This window comes from Gopherus flavomarginatus, chromosome 2 (assembly GCF_025201925.1).
Source record: "Gopherus flavomarginatus isolate rGopFla2 chromosome 2, rGopFla2.mat.asm, whole genome shotgun sequence".
Classification (NCBI taxonomy): domain Eukaryota; kingdom Metazoa; phylum Chordata; order Testudines; family Testudinidae; genus Gopherus; species Gopherus flavomarginatus.
In genome coordinates this window covers 14465007-14479319 of record NC_066618.1, presented here as the reverse complement: position 1 = coordinate 14479319, position 14313 = coordinate 14465007, and the positions used below count along the sequence as shown (strand labels likewise).

At 44.1% G+C, this 14313-nt stretch overlaps 1 protein-coding gene across 1 annotated transcript in view; it reads right to left on the bottom strand.

The window, feature by feature from the left end:
- Positions 1–14313, bottom strand: part of LOC127045480 (sodium channel protein type 5 subunit alpha-like) — a 146487-nt gene that overhangs the window by 28740 nt on the left and 103434 nt on the right. The window contains 3 exon segments of the mRNA XM_050941523.1: positions 364–417; positions 1715–1984; positions 2403–2537. Of these exon segments, the coding sequence (XP_050797480.1) occupies positions 364–417; positions 1715–1984; positions 2403–2537 (459 nt within the window).

Here is a 14313-nt window from a genome sequence, read left to right as displayed (position 1 = left end):
TATTGTACACACACAAAAGAGAGAGAGAGAAGGAACTTGGTGCAATTCCTCCAGGACCTTTCCCTGGAGGGGCTGCACTCTGTTACTACCACAGGACCATACATCATTTTACACAACCTGGCCCTTAAAATTCTCTTAATGTAGAAGGGGTTTTGTATGACAGTACTCAAATTTGACAATGTTGTCGCTAATCTATCCTCTGAGTATTTACTCTTCCAATGTCTATTAATTCCTTATCTTTTTTAGAGTGTCCACATACTGGTATTTTCATCTTGATACATCTAACTAGACTGAAAAGTGCAACACACAGCTAAAAAGGGGACAATGGCTATAATACAGAAAATTTTCATTTTGATTATATACCTCACGTGAATCCACTGCGGCATACATAATGTCCATCCAGCCTTTAAAAGTTGCCTAGAAAAAATAACAAGCACATGATTATGAAAAATGTATTATATTTATTCTCATTAAAGTCAAAAGCACAGTGTTTTAAAATTAAATCATGGGTTCAAGTGAGTTTAAATGAGCTGAAAGAATTCTACAATGTTAAGGTGAAATGTTATTCACATACACAAAATTAAAGAGTTCAGGTTGGAAGTATGTTTCAGTGGAATTCACGAATACCTAAAATCAATATTATCTGTAACAAAAAATGCTGCACATTTAATAAAACCCCAAACATTAGAATATCTGGAAATTAACAATTATGGAAGCCCATGAAACAAGCTTTCAACCTCAAATATTTTAAAACTAAGTTATTTATTTACAAATTTCCCATTTTTAGAATTAGCACTAAAAATGTAAGCCAGGTTAGTGTATAAAAGAGGGAAGAACAACTCTGACAGAGATAATGAGGCCAACAGATCAAAGAATGCCACTCCCCTCCTGAAGACTATAGCAACTCTGTAAGAACTATGGAAGGGTTGTGGGGGCCGGAGTGAGTTATACCTGGGTGAGATACAGAGGTAGAAAACACTGAAGGGTATACTTTAAATGTTTTAAATGGTTTCAGTTTTAGATCTATGAACTTTCTAAAAATTTAAAGTTTAAAAGGGTAAGAGTCTCATTTACTAGTTACTAGTACCACTAATGTCTTTTACTGGAATATTGGGTAATAATGGCACACTGGGAGGATGGATAATCTTGTGATTAAGGCATCGGATTGGGACTCAAGAAACTTGGATTCAGTTCTCAGTTCTATCACTGACTTCTTTTGTGACCCTGGGCAGGTCACTAAATCTTTGTGCTTCAGTTCCTCATCTGTACAGTGATGATGATAATTCCCGACCTCACTGGGGTACTGTTTGTGAAGTGTTCAGATGCTACAATAGTCAGAACCGTATTAATACAACTAGGTAGAAAACATAGGTTATGCTACATTTTTTCTGATCTGTGCTAAATTTAACATTAGAATACAGAAAACAAAAGTGGATTCAGACCCACTAAAATACAAACTGTCTCAGGTTTAGCACTCTTGTTAGAAGATTAAAACACATTTGATAAAATATGGCCCTGGGAATGCCTACACTCAACACAAAACATGCAGTTACAATGCAGGGTTTTTAAATGGTTGTAGCGGCTCAAATAGACATCATTTTCACAGTTAAACATTCTGACTTTTGGTTATCAGGATAAATAAAAGTACAACTATGACTGGGATGCCTGCCTAACACATCTCCCTGCAAAAGAAGGTGTTTGTAATAGAACTTACCACCTGCAGAAGAGCTAAGTACCCCATTCCAACATGATCAAAGTTGACTTTAGCATTCTCCCATTTTAAGGATTGCCTGTGACTATGGATTTCACAGTCATTTCTGTTATTAATTTGATCAATCAAATCACTTGATAGGGGAGTGCATTTCCAAAACTTTCCACAAAATTCTTTCACTCCAAAGATGTTAAATGGGAGCCAGACAACAAGGCAGACAAGCATAACGTTCATGATGGAAGGAATAGCTCCTACCAGGGCATACACAACTACCTGAAATAAATTAAATGAAGGGAGTGGAAAAGAAATGTAGTTATAAGCAATCACCAAAACATGTTCCCGAAAAAATGATTTTTGAGAACTTTTTTTTCATCTTTGCATCTATCAACTTCTCACTATTCATAAATTAGGTCTTTATAGTGGCTGGCATCTTTAAAGCCAATTTGGATCTGTTAAATATTCCTTTTAAAATAATTTATATATTTAATTTAAGTAGGATTCTTTTTTTAAAAAAAATTTGATTTGGTTTTAGAAAAGAAGAATCAACTACATTTTCTGTAAAGAAAGTTTGACTGTGATCAGCATGAAAGACATACACATTGCAAAGGCACATAGTGTACAGAGGACTGGACTAGATGACCTCTCAAGGTCCCTTCCAGTCCTATGGTTCTTTGAAAATAGTTATCTATACCTTTATTCCTTCCAATCTGGATAAGGCTCGGAGGGGCCTCAATGCCCTCAGGGTTCTGAAAGACTTGATGTTTAGGGTGGCACATAATTCTGTTCTTTTAAATTCTTCCTCATTGCTAACATTTACCAATGAAACCTGTGTAGATTGAATTGAAATTAAGATTAGTAATCACATCAGAAATGGTAAATGGAATAAAGGGGTTTACTGAATAGATGATAGTAGATATGGCCTGAATGTTATATTTTTTTCTTAGGGAATGAAATGGAGTATACATGCCTGTTCTTACTGAACCATAATTACTCTCTAACCCAGGGGTGGGAAAATGTTGGAATTTGCATGGTGGGCCATGAATGCTCATAAAATTGATGGTTAGGGTGCAGGAGGGAGTGAGGGCCTCCAACTGGGGTTGCGGGATCTGGAGTGGGGCCAGAAATTTGGAGTTCAGGGTGTGGAAGGGGGCTCTGGGCAGAGGCAGGGGTGTGCGTGTTTGGGCTTCAGCCAGGGCTGTGGGCTCTGGGGTGCAGGAGGATGGGACCAAGGGGTTTGGAGGGTGGGAGGGGGATCAGGGCCAGGGCAGGGGGTTGGGGCGCTGGAGGGGGTCAGGGTGCAGGGTCTGGGCAGCACTTACCTCAAGCAGCTCCCGAAGCAGGAACATGTCCCCACTCCAGCTCCTACATGAAGGCAAGACCAGGCAGCTCTGCACTCTGTCTGGTCCACAGGTGCCACCCCTGCAGTTCCCATTGGCCATGGTTGCCAGCCAATGGGAGCTGTGGGGGCAGCGTGCAGAGCCCTCTGGCTACCCCTACTCATAGGAGGCAGAGGGGGGACATGTTGCTGCTTCCAGGAGCTGCACAGAGCCATGGCACACGTGGAATGGGGCAGACCCCACTCCATGGAAGGAGCTGGAGGACCGGATTAAAACACGTGAAGGGTCAGATGTGGCCCCCGGGCCGTAGTTTGCCCACCTCTCCTCTAACCCTTTCTCATATTCATCTACAAATAATAATTCTGAACTGTAGAATAAATCTAAAATTAGAGAATTGAATTAGCTTGAATTTGGTTAAAGAAATCTGTGTTGCAAAGAAAGGCCCTAACTAGATTGGTACCAGGAGGCTTTGTATCTCCTGTCTCCTGTCCTGAGGAGATGATGGTTCCTCAGGTGGTTCAGATTCTCTTGAGGAAGAGAAAATTGAGTCCATATCTGTCAGCAGTACTCACAGTTCTGATGGAGGAAAAACACAACTGCTAGATGGAAGAGGGGATAGACCTCTGTCATAGGTAACAGCTCCTGGTGGAGTCAAAATCTCTCCAGTGAGAGAAGACAGGAGAAACTGAGGCTTGGGAAAAGGAAAAAATATCCTCTAGGGTTGTTTAAGTTTCTGTCCTCCCTAGCTTGTGAGGGGTCCAAACTGCTCATGCTGACAGAATCAGCGGAGGGAGACTCTGTGCTGACAGTAGATGAGACAGTGACGGCACCATTGGCAGCTGACTCTCTAGCTGTGCTGGAACTGATGGATCCTGGTGTTTTGGGCTTGGACAGTACAAGTGATAGTGTCACTGGTACAGGGTCCAGTACTGATAAAGCCCTGGTTTTACGGGCTTTTAAGTCACAGCCCTAGGACTTAGGATGTGCTAAGTTATCAGGTGCTGAATGAGCAGATTTGCTTTATTTAGGCAGAGTCCTATAGATCATCTTCAAAGCAGGCTTAGAGGGAGACCTGTTCTCTGCCTTCCCAATGAGATGCTGACAGAGGGTCTGTGGGTATGGATTCCCTTGCACCAGAGCCAGTCCTCATGGTGGGAAGTGCACTCTCTGTTTCAGGCCAATGTACAAGAGGGGATCATTCAGCCTTGGTCTGACTGTGGCCTCATGGCCTTCTCCATGAGATGCTTTTTAAGTCAAAATTCTCATGCCTCATGGGTGTTTCTAGGGAGAGAGTGGCAAATATTGCACCTAACTGCAACGTGTGTCTCCCAAGACAGTACAAACAGCACTGATGGTTGTCACTGACTGAGAAGGAGTTGAGGCAGGACACAATTTTTTGAAGCTCAGCATTCTGGAAATAGTCCAATACCTGTAATGGGGGTTGGGGTGCAAAGTGTTCCCAAAGCAGGTAATCAATCTAACTAGAAAACTGTGATAAAAATATTTAAAAATACTAAAATGATTAAGAATTATGTAATACTAAAATGATTAAGAATTATGTATAACAGGGGTTGGCAACCTACGGCACATGTGCCGAAGGTGGCACACGAGCCGATTTTTGATGGCACGTGGGGCAGGCTGAGCCACTCAGCCCGCTGCAGCCCTGGGGTTCCCGCTGTTGGCCCCTTGCCAGCTGGGGTCTCACCACCGATCTCACTCAGCACCCGCTGCTGGGCTGGGTGAAGGAACCTCAGATTGGCAGCGGGCTTTGATCCCAGCTGGCTGGAGCCAGCAGCCGGAACCCCAGAGCAACGGCGGGCGGAGATGCTCAGTCTACCCCCAAAACCCCAGAGATGGGTGGGCTGACCCGCTCAGCCTGCTGCTGTTCTGGGGTTCTGGCTGCTGGCCCCTTGCCAGCCAGGGTCTCCGCCACAGCCCCACTCACCTTGTTTCCAGTTGGCGTTCCAGCACAGGCCCCCTGCCAGACAGCGTCCAGACTTCCGGCCCTGCTCAGCCCTACCAGCCACCAGCTCCACTCACCTCAGCTGCCAATCTGGGGTTCCAGCCGCTGGCCTCCTGCCAGCTGGTTATCAACTGATCACTGAGAAGCCTGTGTGCAGCTTAAAGTATCCAAATACGTGCCACCAGACACTGGAGAACTCAGCAAGGAAAAGCAAGAGCAAGGATCACACTAAACTAATAAGATCTGCATTTTAATTTAATTTTAAATAAAGCTTCTGAAACATTTTGAAAATCTTGTTTACTTTACATATAACAGTAGTTTGGTTATATATTATAGACTTATAGAGAGACCTAAAAAAACTTAAAAAGCATTACGGGCATGCAAAGCCTTACATTAGAGTGTATACATGAAGACTTGGCACACCACTGCTGAAATGTTGCCGACCCCTGATGTATAATGTGCACTAAAGGCAATCTTTGAAATATTTACAACTTGAAGAAAAATGATGAAAAAGTAGCTCTGGACACTGGAACTTCCAACCCAGGCCATGTAGCAGTAAGAAGGAGCTGTAGTTTCCTTCAGGAGGAAACATGAGGAGGGCAAGGGCAAGGGCGAGGGTGAACCAATGGATACTGCTTGCAAGAATTCTCTGACTCTGGGCACATGGAGCATATGTGCACTTAGGGACCAGAACTCAGAAGCATTGATGCTTTGCAATACTAACACAAATCAGCATGAGAAGTATATGACTAGCAGCAACTCTGGTCAGGTTTATAGATTCCAAAGCCAGGAGGAACCATTGTAATACATTAAATTGACTTCCTGCATAAGAAAGACCACAGAATTTCACCCAGTAGTTCCTGCAGTAAGACTAAATCTTGTGACTGAGATAGAGCAGTTTTTTTCCAGAAAGACATCCAATCTTGACTTAAAGACTTCATGTGATACAGACCACACCACAACCTTTGATTAACTGTTGCAAAGATTAACTGCCCTCTTCAAAATTTGCACCTTAATTCCAGTGTGATAGACTAAACAGATTGAACTCCTAAAGTCTCATGAAATAAGACATATTTTCCAGTTCTGGAATCATTCTTGTGGCTCTTTGAATTTTTCAACATCCTTTTTGAAGTAAAAACACCAGAATGTGATAGAATATTTCAGTAGTGGTCTCATTAGTGAAGAGGGAGCCTCCCAAAAGTCTGGTGATGGTGATCTAAAGACCCATTTCCAATTATGAGCATGGATGTCTCTTCGCTTCTAGCCTTTCTGGTTTGTTCTTCACTGCGGTGCCAAAGGAAGCTCTCCATGGCATCTTTTCATGCTTTTGCATGGGCATCCTTTTTAATCTCTTTCATCTATGTGCAAATACAAGGTGGTTGCAGCACTGATCCAGGAATTGCTCTATTCCTATGACTCTGCCTTGGTGGCACACTCTGAAGCAGCACTGTGAGATCTTACAAACCATTGTGCTGTGGTAGCTTGGAACTTTGGCTTTACCATCAAAACTGAGGCTATGTTCCAGCCTGTTCCTCAAAAACTTTACCAAGATTCATCAGTAAGCCTGGAAGTTACCATGCTCCAAACCATCAAACAGTATACTTATCTCAACAGCATGTTTAATAATGGAGCAACAATTGATCACAAAACAGATGCACAAATTAAGAAAGCCAAAGCCGCACATGGTCATCTTTATCACTGAATCTGGAAGCAACACAGAATCTGTCTACAGATAAATATCAAAGTGTATAATGCTGTTGTCCTAATGACATTGCTCTATAAGTGTGAAACATGGACCTGTTATCAATGGCACATTAAAAAGCTTGAGAATTTCCACTTGTGATACTTGCAACAACTTCTGGGCATAAATGGCAGGACCGGGTGTCCAACACAGAAGTCTTGGCAAAAGCTGGTTTGGTTGGTATTGAGGCTCATTTGATTTGTGACAAATCGAGATGGACTAGTCATGTAATTTGTATGCCTTAGACCTATCCACCAAAATAAATTCTATATTCTGAATCGAGTTCCAAGAACTAGAAGTATGGAGGGCAAATAAAACACTTCAAAGATACTTTGAAACAAAATCTGCACAAGATGACTATTTCCAACTTAATCTTCGAGCAATTGGCAACTGACTGCATTGCAAGGTGCCATGCCGTAAGGGTGGGTTTCCAAAACTTTGAGAGGAACAGTAGAGAAGCTGGAAGCACAGAAACTACATGCAGCTCAATCAACAAAACCAGTCAAATGGCTTTGTGGTCAGGTCAGTGTGGTAAATGGAGCCATGCGAACGGGTCTATGGAGCCATGCGAACACCTATTAATATAAACTGTAACTGTCAATGTCCTCAAAATCAGGGTGACTAATAGTAGTAGTAGTATACAGAGTTAATATAACCTCCCTACTTCTTCTCAGTATTCCACTGTTTATACATCTAAGGATTTCATTAGTCTCTTAATCTGGGACCAATCCTATTCAACATATTCATAGATGATCTGGAAAAAGGGGTAAACAGTGAGGTGACAAAATTTGCAGATGATACAAAATTACTAAAGGTAGTTAAGACCCAGGTGACCTCAAAGGGCTGCAAAAGGAGCTCTCAAAACTGGGTGATTGGGCAACAAAATGGCAGCTGAGAGATAATGGGGGGGAGGGATAGCTCAGTGGTTTGAGCACTGGCCTGCTAAACCCAGGGTTGTGAGTTCAATCCTTAAGGGGGCCATTTGGGGGAACTGGGGTAAAAATCTGGGGCTTGGTCCTGCTTTGAGCAGGGGGTTGGACTAGATGACCTCCTGAGGTCCCTTCCAACCCTGATGTTCTATGAAATTTAATGTTGATAAATGCAAAGTAATGCACATTGGAAAGCATAATCCCAACTACACATATAAAATGGTGGGGTCTAAATTAGCTGTTACCACTCAAGAAAGTGATCTTGGGAGTCATTGCAGATAGTTCTCTAAAAACATCCACTCAATGAGCAGCAGCAGTCAATAAAGCAAACAGAATGCTGGGAATAATTAAGAAAGGGATAGAAACAGGACAGAAAATATCATATTGCTTCTATATAAATCCATGGTACACCCACATCTTCAACACTGTGTGCAGATGTGGTCACCCCATCTCAAAAGAGATGAATTGGAAAAGGTTCAGAAAAGGGCAACAAAAATGATTAGGGGTATGGAATGGCTTTCATATGAGGAGAGATCAAAAAAACTGGGACTTTCAGCTTGCAAAAGAGATTGCTAAGGGGAGATATGATTGAGGTCTATAAAATCATGACTGATGTAGAGAAAGTAGATAAGCAAGTGTTGTTTACTGCTTCTCATAACACAAGAACCAGGGGTCACCAAATAAAATTAGTAGGCAGCAGGTTTAAAACAAATAAAGGGTAGTATTTCTTCACACAACACACAGTCAACCTGTGGAACTCCTTGCCAGAGGATGTTGTGAAGGCCAAGACCATAACAGAGTTCAAAAAAGAACAAGATAAATTCATGGAGGATGGGTCCATTATTAGCCAGGATGGGCAGGAATGGTGTCCCTAGTCTCTGTTTGCCAGAAGCTGGGAATGAGTGACAGGGGATGGATCACTTGAGGATTACCTGTTCTGTTCATTCGCTCTGGGCACCTGGCACTGGCCACTGTCAGAAGACAGGATACTGGGCAAGATGGACCTTTGGTCTGATTCAGTAGGGCCATTCTTATATTCTTAAAGAGGGAATCCCAGCCCTGCATTAGGAGTTCATGTTCAATTAGTCATCCACTATAACCCCTAAGTCCCAGTCTGAGTCTCTATTTACCAAGATACAGCTCTCATCCCAAAACTATGGCCTATACATTCTTTTTTTCTAGATTTATGACCTTGAGTTTGGTTGTATCAAAATACACCTTGATTGATTGCACTCATTACCAAGCAATCCAGATTTCTCTGTCACAGTGACCAGTCTTCATTATTTACTACTCCATCTGCACATTTTCTTAACTATGATTTTATATTTTCTTCTACACCATAGATAAAAATATTTAACCGTGTTGGGATAAGAACCAAGTTCTATGGGACTCCACTAGAAACAATCCGCCAGATGATGATTTCTCATTTACAGTTATATTTTTAAATCTATCATTTAGGTAGTTTTTAACCCATTTAATAGATGTACACTGGACCCCCGCTTGAATGCGAGGGTTTGGATCCATGAGCAGTCCCGCATTAATGTGGGGACTGTGTTATAGCGGGGACCGTGTTACCATGGATCCCAATGTAATTAATTAAATTCGGGATCCATGCGCTGGGATCCACACCATGGATCCTAATGTAATTAACTGAATTTGGGATCCATGCGTGATCCTGCGCTATAAGCGAAATTGCGCTATACAGACGTGCATTCAATATTGTATTATGCTAATTTTAAATCCGAATGTTTTGTGGTACTAGGTCAAATGCGTTTCAGAAATCCAAATATATCATATTACCGCAGTTATCTTTATCAACTAAACTTGTAATCTCATAAAAAATATCAATTTCATTTGACAATTCCTAAGTTCAATAAAACCAAGTTGACTGGTGTGAAAGTAGAATGAATTATATTGTAAGAATAGAAAGGATTAAAGAAATGTTGTCTGTACCTTTAAGCAAAATTGTTGGAATGTTGCAATCCAGGTATCAGGAATACAGACATTAACATAGAACAATTGCACCGTTTAAGGGCAATTGGTGAAGTATTAGCCTTAGATCCATAACAGTTAGTAAGGAAATAGGATATGCATGCTGTGCCCCAGGTGAATTTTATTGTTTTGCTTTCTTTGTCCCTTTGTCTAATTCCTGCTCTTTTATCTGTATAAATAAGACTGTTTGGGCCTTGCATGGCCACTTACATTATCTGGGTGTTATTTGCGGAGTGCTGCGCTAATAAACAGAGTGGTCTGACAAATTGTGAGTCCTGATTCTAACTTTGACAATTTGGAGGTTCCACTGAGATGGCAACCGTCTTCACTGGGGCTGTGTGATTCCTGACCATTTTTGTAAGACGACCGTGGCAGCCAGCACCTGGGCACTTGGCCCAAGCGGTCCTCCACTAGAATGGAAAGGCGCACGACCACAGTGAAGTCTACGCCATCGAACCTGTTGGTTCCCACTCTGTTCTGGTAGGGATCCCGGGATCTGACATCTGGAATCTGGTCAGGTAATTATTTCTGTGTTTTGTCCGGACTAAGGACTGTCCTGTCTTTGTGTCTATCCGTCCTCCCTGTGGAGTGTTTGAGTCTGGGTGCCGTTTCCATCCGGGGATCGGCCGACCAAGGGGTTCCTGTCCCCACGGTCTGAGTGAGTGAAATCTGCACAATTGCAGCCGCACCGCACCTTGGGTAAAACCCTTAGTGTGAAAGCAAGGGCGATTGAGGCAGTAGCCTGTGGGCTCCTTTTGTGTGTTGCACTGGGCATCGCTCTGACGAACCCTAATTTCCTTCTTGTGTGATTGGTGTGTGAAGTCGTCCTGTGTGGCTAACCAGACGTCTAAGCCGGAGCAGTTCCCTAAAGGACCTCTGGCTCATTTTATGTATTTTAAGAAGGGTCTGGACTCCTGTAAGTTTCTGGAAAAATGGTCTAGGCTAACTCAGAGAGACCCCAAAACTCAGTGGCCACTGTTAGGATCTTGGGACAAGGATTGAGTAGATGTCTTAAAAGACAAACTCGGCCAATATAAAACTAAATTGGCAAAAGGAGAGGTCAATTGTTTCATGCAATGGTGGGAAGAGGCAAATCGTAGATGGACAGAATCGAAACTCGACTCTCTCAAAGATTCAAATGATAAGTTAAAAGCTTTATTGGAAACCTCCTCTCCCACCACTAGACCGAGCACTCACCTTTACCCTGTTCTCCAAGCAGACCCCCCTTCATACTCCTGTCTCCGTGTGGGAAAAGATGAAGAAAATCCCTTGCTGGATTCCGGGGACGAGGATGAAGAAGACGCATTAATTAGCCTGGCAGCCTTGCATCGAATCAATAGATGGCCACCCACGCCCCCAGCTCAGGAACAACTGTTACCAGGTCTCCCAGATCAGGAACAATTCCCAGAGATCTCCAGTTCAGACCCGTCCGGATCATCCGGTACTGCTGAGGCCCATTCCTCTGGACTCACCCTGCCTCGTAAAAGCTCGCGCTTGGGCCTTAAAAATATCCAGGCTCCCCTCCGAATCCTGCATACTGGCGGCCAGGACGGGGGTCCCACTTGGAGCTATAAACCCTGGACTCACACTCAGCTCCTTTCAATTGTAAAAAGCTTTCCAAAGCCCCGAGAAAATCCTACCAAATTTGCAGAGGAATTTTTGTTAGTGTGTGATACCTATGAACCCTCTGAGGCAGACCTCCTGCAGCTGTGCAAGCTACTTGTAACAGCCTCTAGTGAGCATGAAAAATGGCTCACAGCAGCAGATTGGCTCGCTGCTGACTGCCACTCTACTTTGCCAGACACTGGTCCTAATGCTGAATACCGAAAAAAGTGTAAGGAACGAGCTAAAAATCTATTTGAAGCCATCCCTCGGGTATGGAGTCCTAAAACCAACTGGACGGCCATAAATGGCTGTAAGCAACGACAGGGAGAAAACCCGGGTGACTATTGCACCCGGCTAACTGACATTTTTCTGCAACATTCTGGTATACAGCAACCAGATGCAAATGGACAGGGCGCCCTGTCTAGTGCATTTGTTAATGGCCTCCTGCCTGCTATTAGCAATTTGCTAAAACAAATAAGTGTTGGATGGGAGACCGAAACCATGGACAAATTGCAAACAGTGGCAGAGCACTGCCAACGTACTTTAAAAGGAAAGGAAGAAAAATCAGCTCAGCAGTTAATGGCCTTGCAAATACAGCATTATTCAGGGCAGGGCAAACAGTACCAGGGATGGGGAAAATACCAGGGACAGGGACGTGGCCGTGGGAGGGGCCAGGGAACTGGATTTTCGGGTTATGGGGATGTTTGTAATTACTGTAAACAGCCGGGACATTGCAAAAATGAGTGTCCAAGCCGGCCTGGTAACTCTGTGAACAACCAGTTAAACCCCCTGCCAGTGCAGCCAGTCAGCCCCCAGACTTACTTTGCCCCACAACAATGACGGGACACCGGGGAATCTCAGGAAATTTTAGCCCCTTTACTACCTCTCACTCCCACGGGTGAGTGTGTGTTAACTCTCAATTATCTTTCTCTCCCTTTCCTTGTTGATACAGGAGCTTTGCTCTCTGCAGTTCGTACTACCGACCTGCCTGAGGTTCCCCGTTCCGGAAAAACTGTGTCCGCTGTGGGTATTATGGGAGTCCCAACCCCTTATCCCCTTTCAAAACCTCTACCGGTCCAGGTTGGTCCCCTTTCTGCGGATCATGCCTTCCTTCTCTCTGATTCCACTCCGGTAAACCTTTTGGGTAGGGATCTGTTATGTAAGCTTGGCTGCACCATATACTGTTCCCTGGATGGGGTCTATTTACAAATTCTACAGTGTTCCCTGAAAAAGCAGCAAAGAGTCCTGTGGCACCTTATAGACTAACAGACGTTTTGGAGCATGAGCTTTCGTGGGTGAATACCCACTTCGTCAGATGCATGTAGTGGAAATTTCCAGGGGCTGGTATATATATGCAGGCAAACTAGAGATAATGAGGTAGTTCAATCAGGGAGGATGAGGCCCTGTTCTAGCAGTTGAGGTGTGAAAACCAAGGGAGGAGAAACTGGTTTTGTAATTGGCAAGCCATTCACAGTCTTTGTTTAATCCTGAGCTGATGATGTCAAATTTGCAGATGAACTGAAGCTCAGCAGTTTCTCTTTGAAGTCTGGTCCTGAAGTTTTTTTGCTGCAGGATGGCCACCTTAAGGTCTGCTATAGTGTGGCCAGGGAGGTTGAAGTGTTCTCCTACAGGTTTTTGTATATTGCCATTCCTAATATCTGATTTGGTTCCGTTTATCCTTTTCCGTAGCGACTGTCCAGTTTGGCCGATGTACATAGCAGAGGGGCATTGCTGGCATATGATGGCATATATTACATTGGTGGACGTGCAGGTGAATGAACTGGTGATGGTGTGGCTGATCTGGTTAGGTCCTGTGATGGTGTCGCTGGTGTAGATATGTGGGCAGAGTTGGCATCGAGGTTTGTTGCATGGATTGGTTCCTGAGCTAGAGCTCCTATGGTGCAGTGTGCAGTTACTGGTGAGAATGTGTTTCAGGTTGGCAGGTTGCCTGTGGGCGAGGACTGGCCTGCCACCCAAGGCCTGTGAAAGTGTGGGATCATTGTCCAGGATGAGTTGTAGGTCCCTGATGATGCATTGGAGAGGTTTTAGCTGGGGATTATATGTGATGGCCAGTGGAGTCCTGTTGGTTTCTTTCTTGGGTTTGTCTTGCAGTAGGAGCCTTCTGGGTACACGTCTGGCTCTGTTGATCTGTTTCCTTATTTCCTCATGCGGGTATTGTAGTTTTGAGAATGCTTGGAGGAGATTTTGTAGGTGTTGGTCTCTGTCTGAGGGGTTAGAGCAGATGCGGTTGTACCTCAGTGCTTGGCTGTAGACAATGGATCGTGTGATGTGCCCGGGATGGAAGCTGGAGGCATGAAAGTAGGCATAGCGGTCGGTAGGTTTTCGGTATAGTGTGGTGGTAATGTGACCAGCACTTATTTGCACCGGGGTGTCTAGGAAGTGGACCTCCCGTATAGATTGGTCCAGGCTGAGGCTGATGGTGGGGTGGAAGCTGTTGAAATCGTGGTGGAATTTTTCCAGAGACTCCTTCCCATGGGTCCAGATGATGAAGATGTCATCAATGTAGCGTAGGTAGAGAAGGGGCGTGAGTGGACGAGAGCTGAGGAAGCGTTGTTCCAGGTCCGCCATAAAAATATTGGCATACTGTGGGGCCATGCGGGTGCCCATAGCTGTGCCACTGATCTGGAGACATATATTGTCATCAAATTTGAAATAGTTGTGTGTGAGGAGTCTTCCCTGAGTGATTCTGTAGCCTCCCTGCTGTCTGAAATGTCCCTTTCTACTCCGGTCCCTTGTTGCCCACTGGTCCCGTCCCTTGAGCACCTAATTTCGCAGGTCCCATCCTCTCTGTGGCCAACCCATCCCTCTGAGGTGGGCCGCTTAAATACTGATCCTGTCTGCATTACTGTTGACTCTTCCAAACCCCTGCCTCGCCTATCCCAGTACCCTTTAAACCATGAGGCAGAGGCTGCCATTGCTCCGGTCATAACTGCCCTGCAGGAGCGAGGCATTATTGTTCCCTGTTCCAGTCCCAATAACACTCTTATCCTCCCCGTTCGAAAAGCTGACGGCAA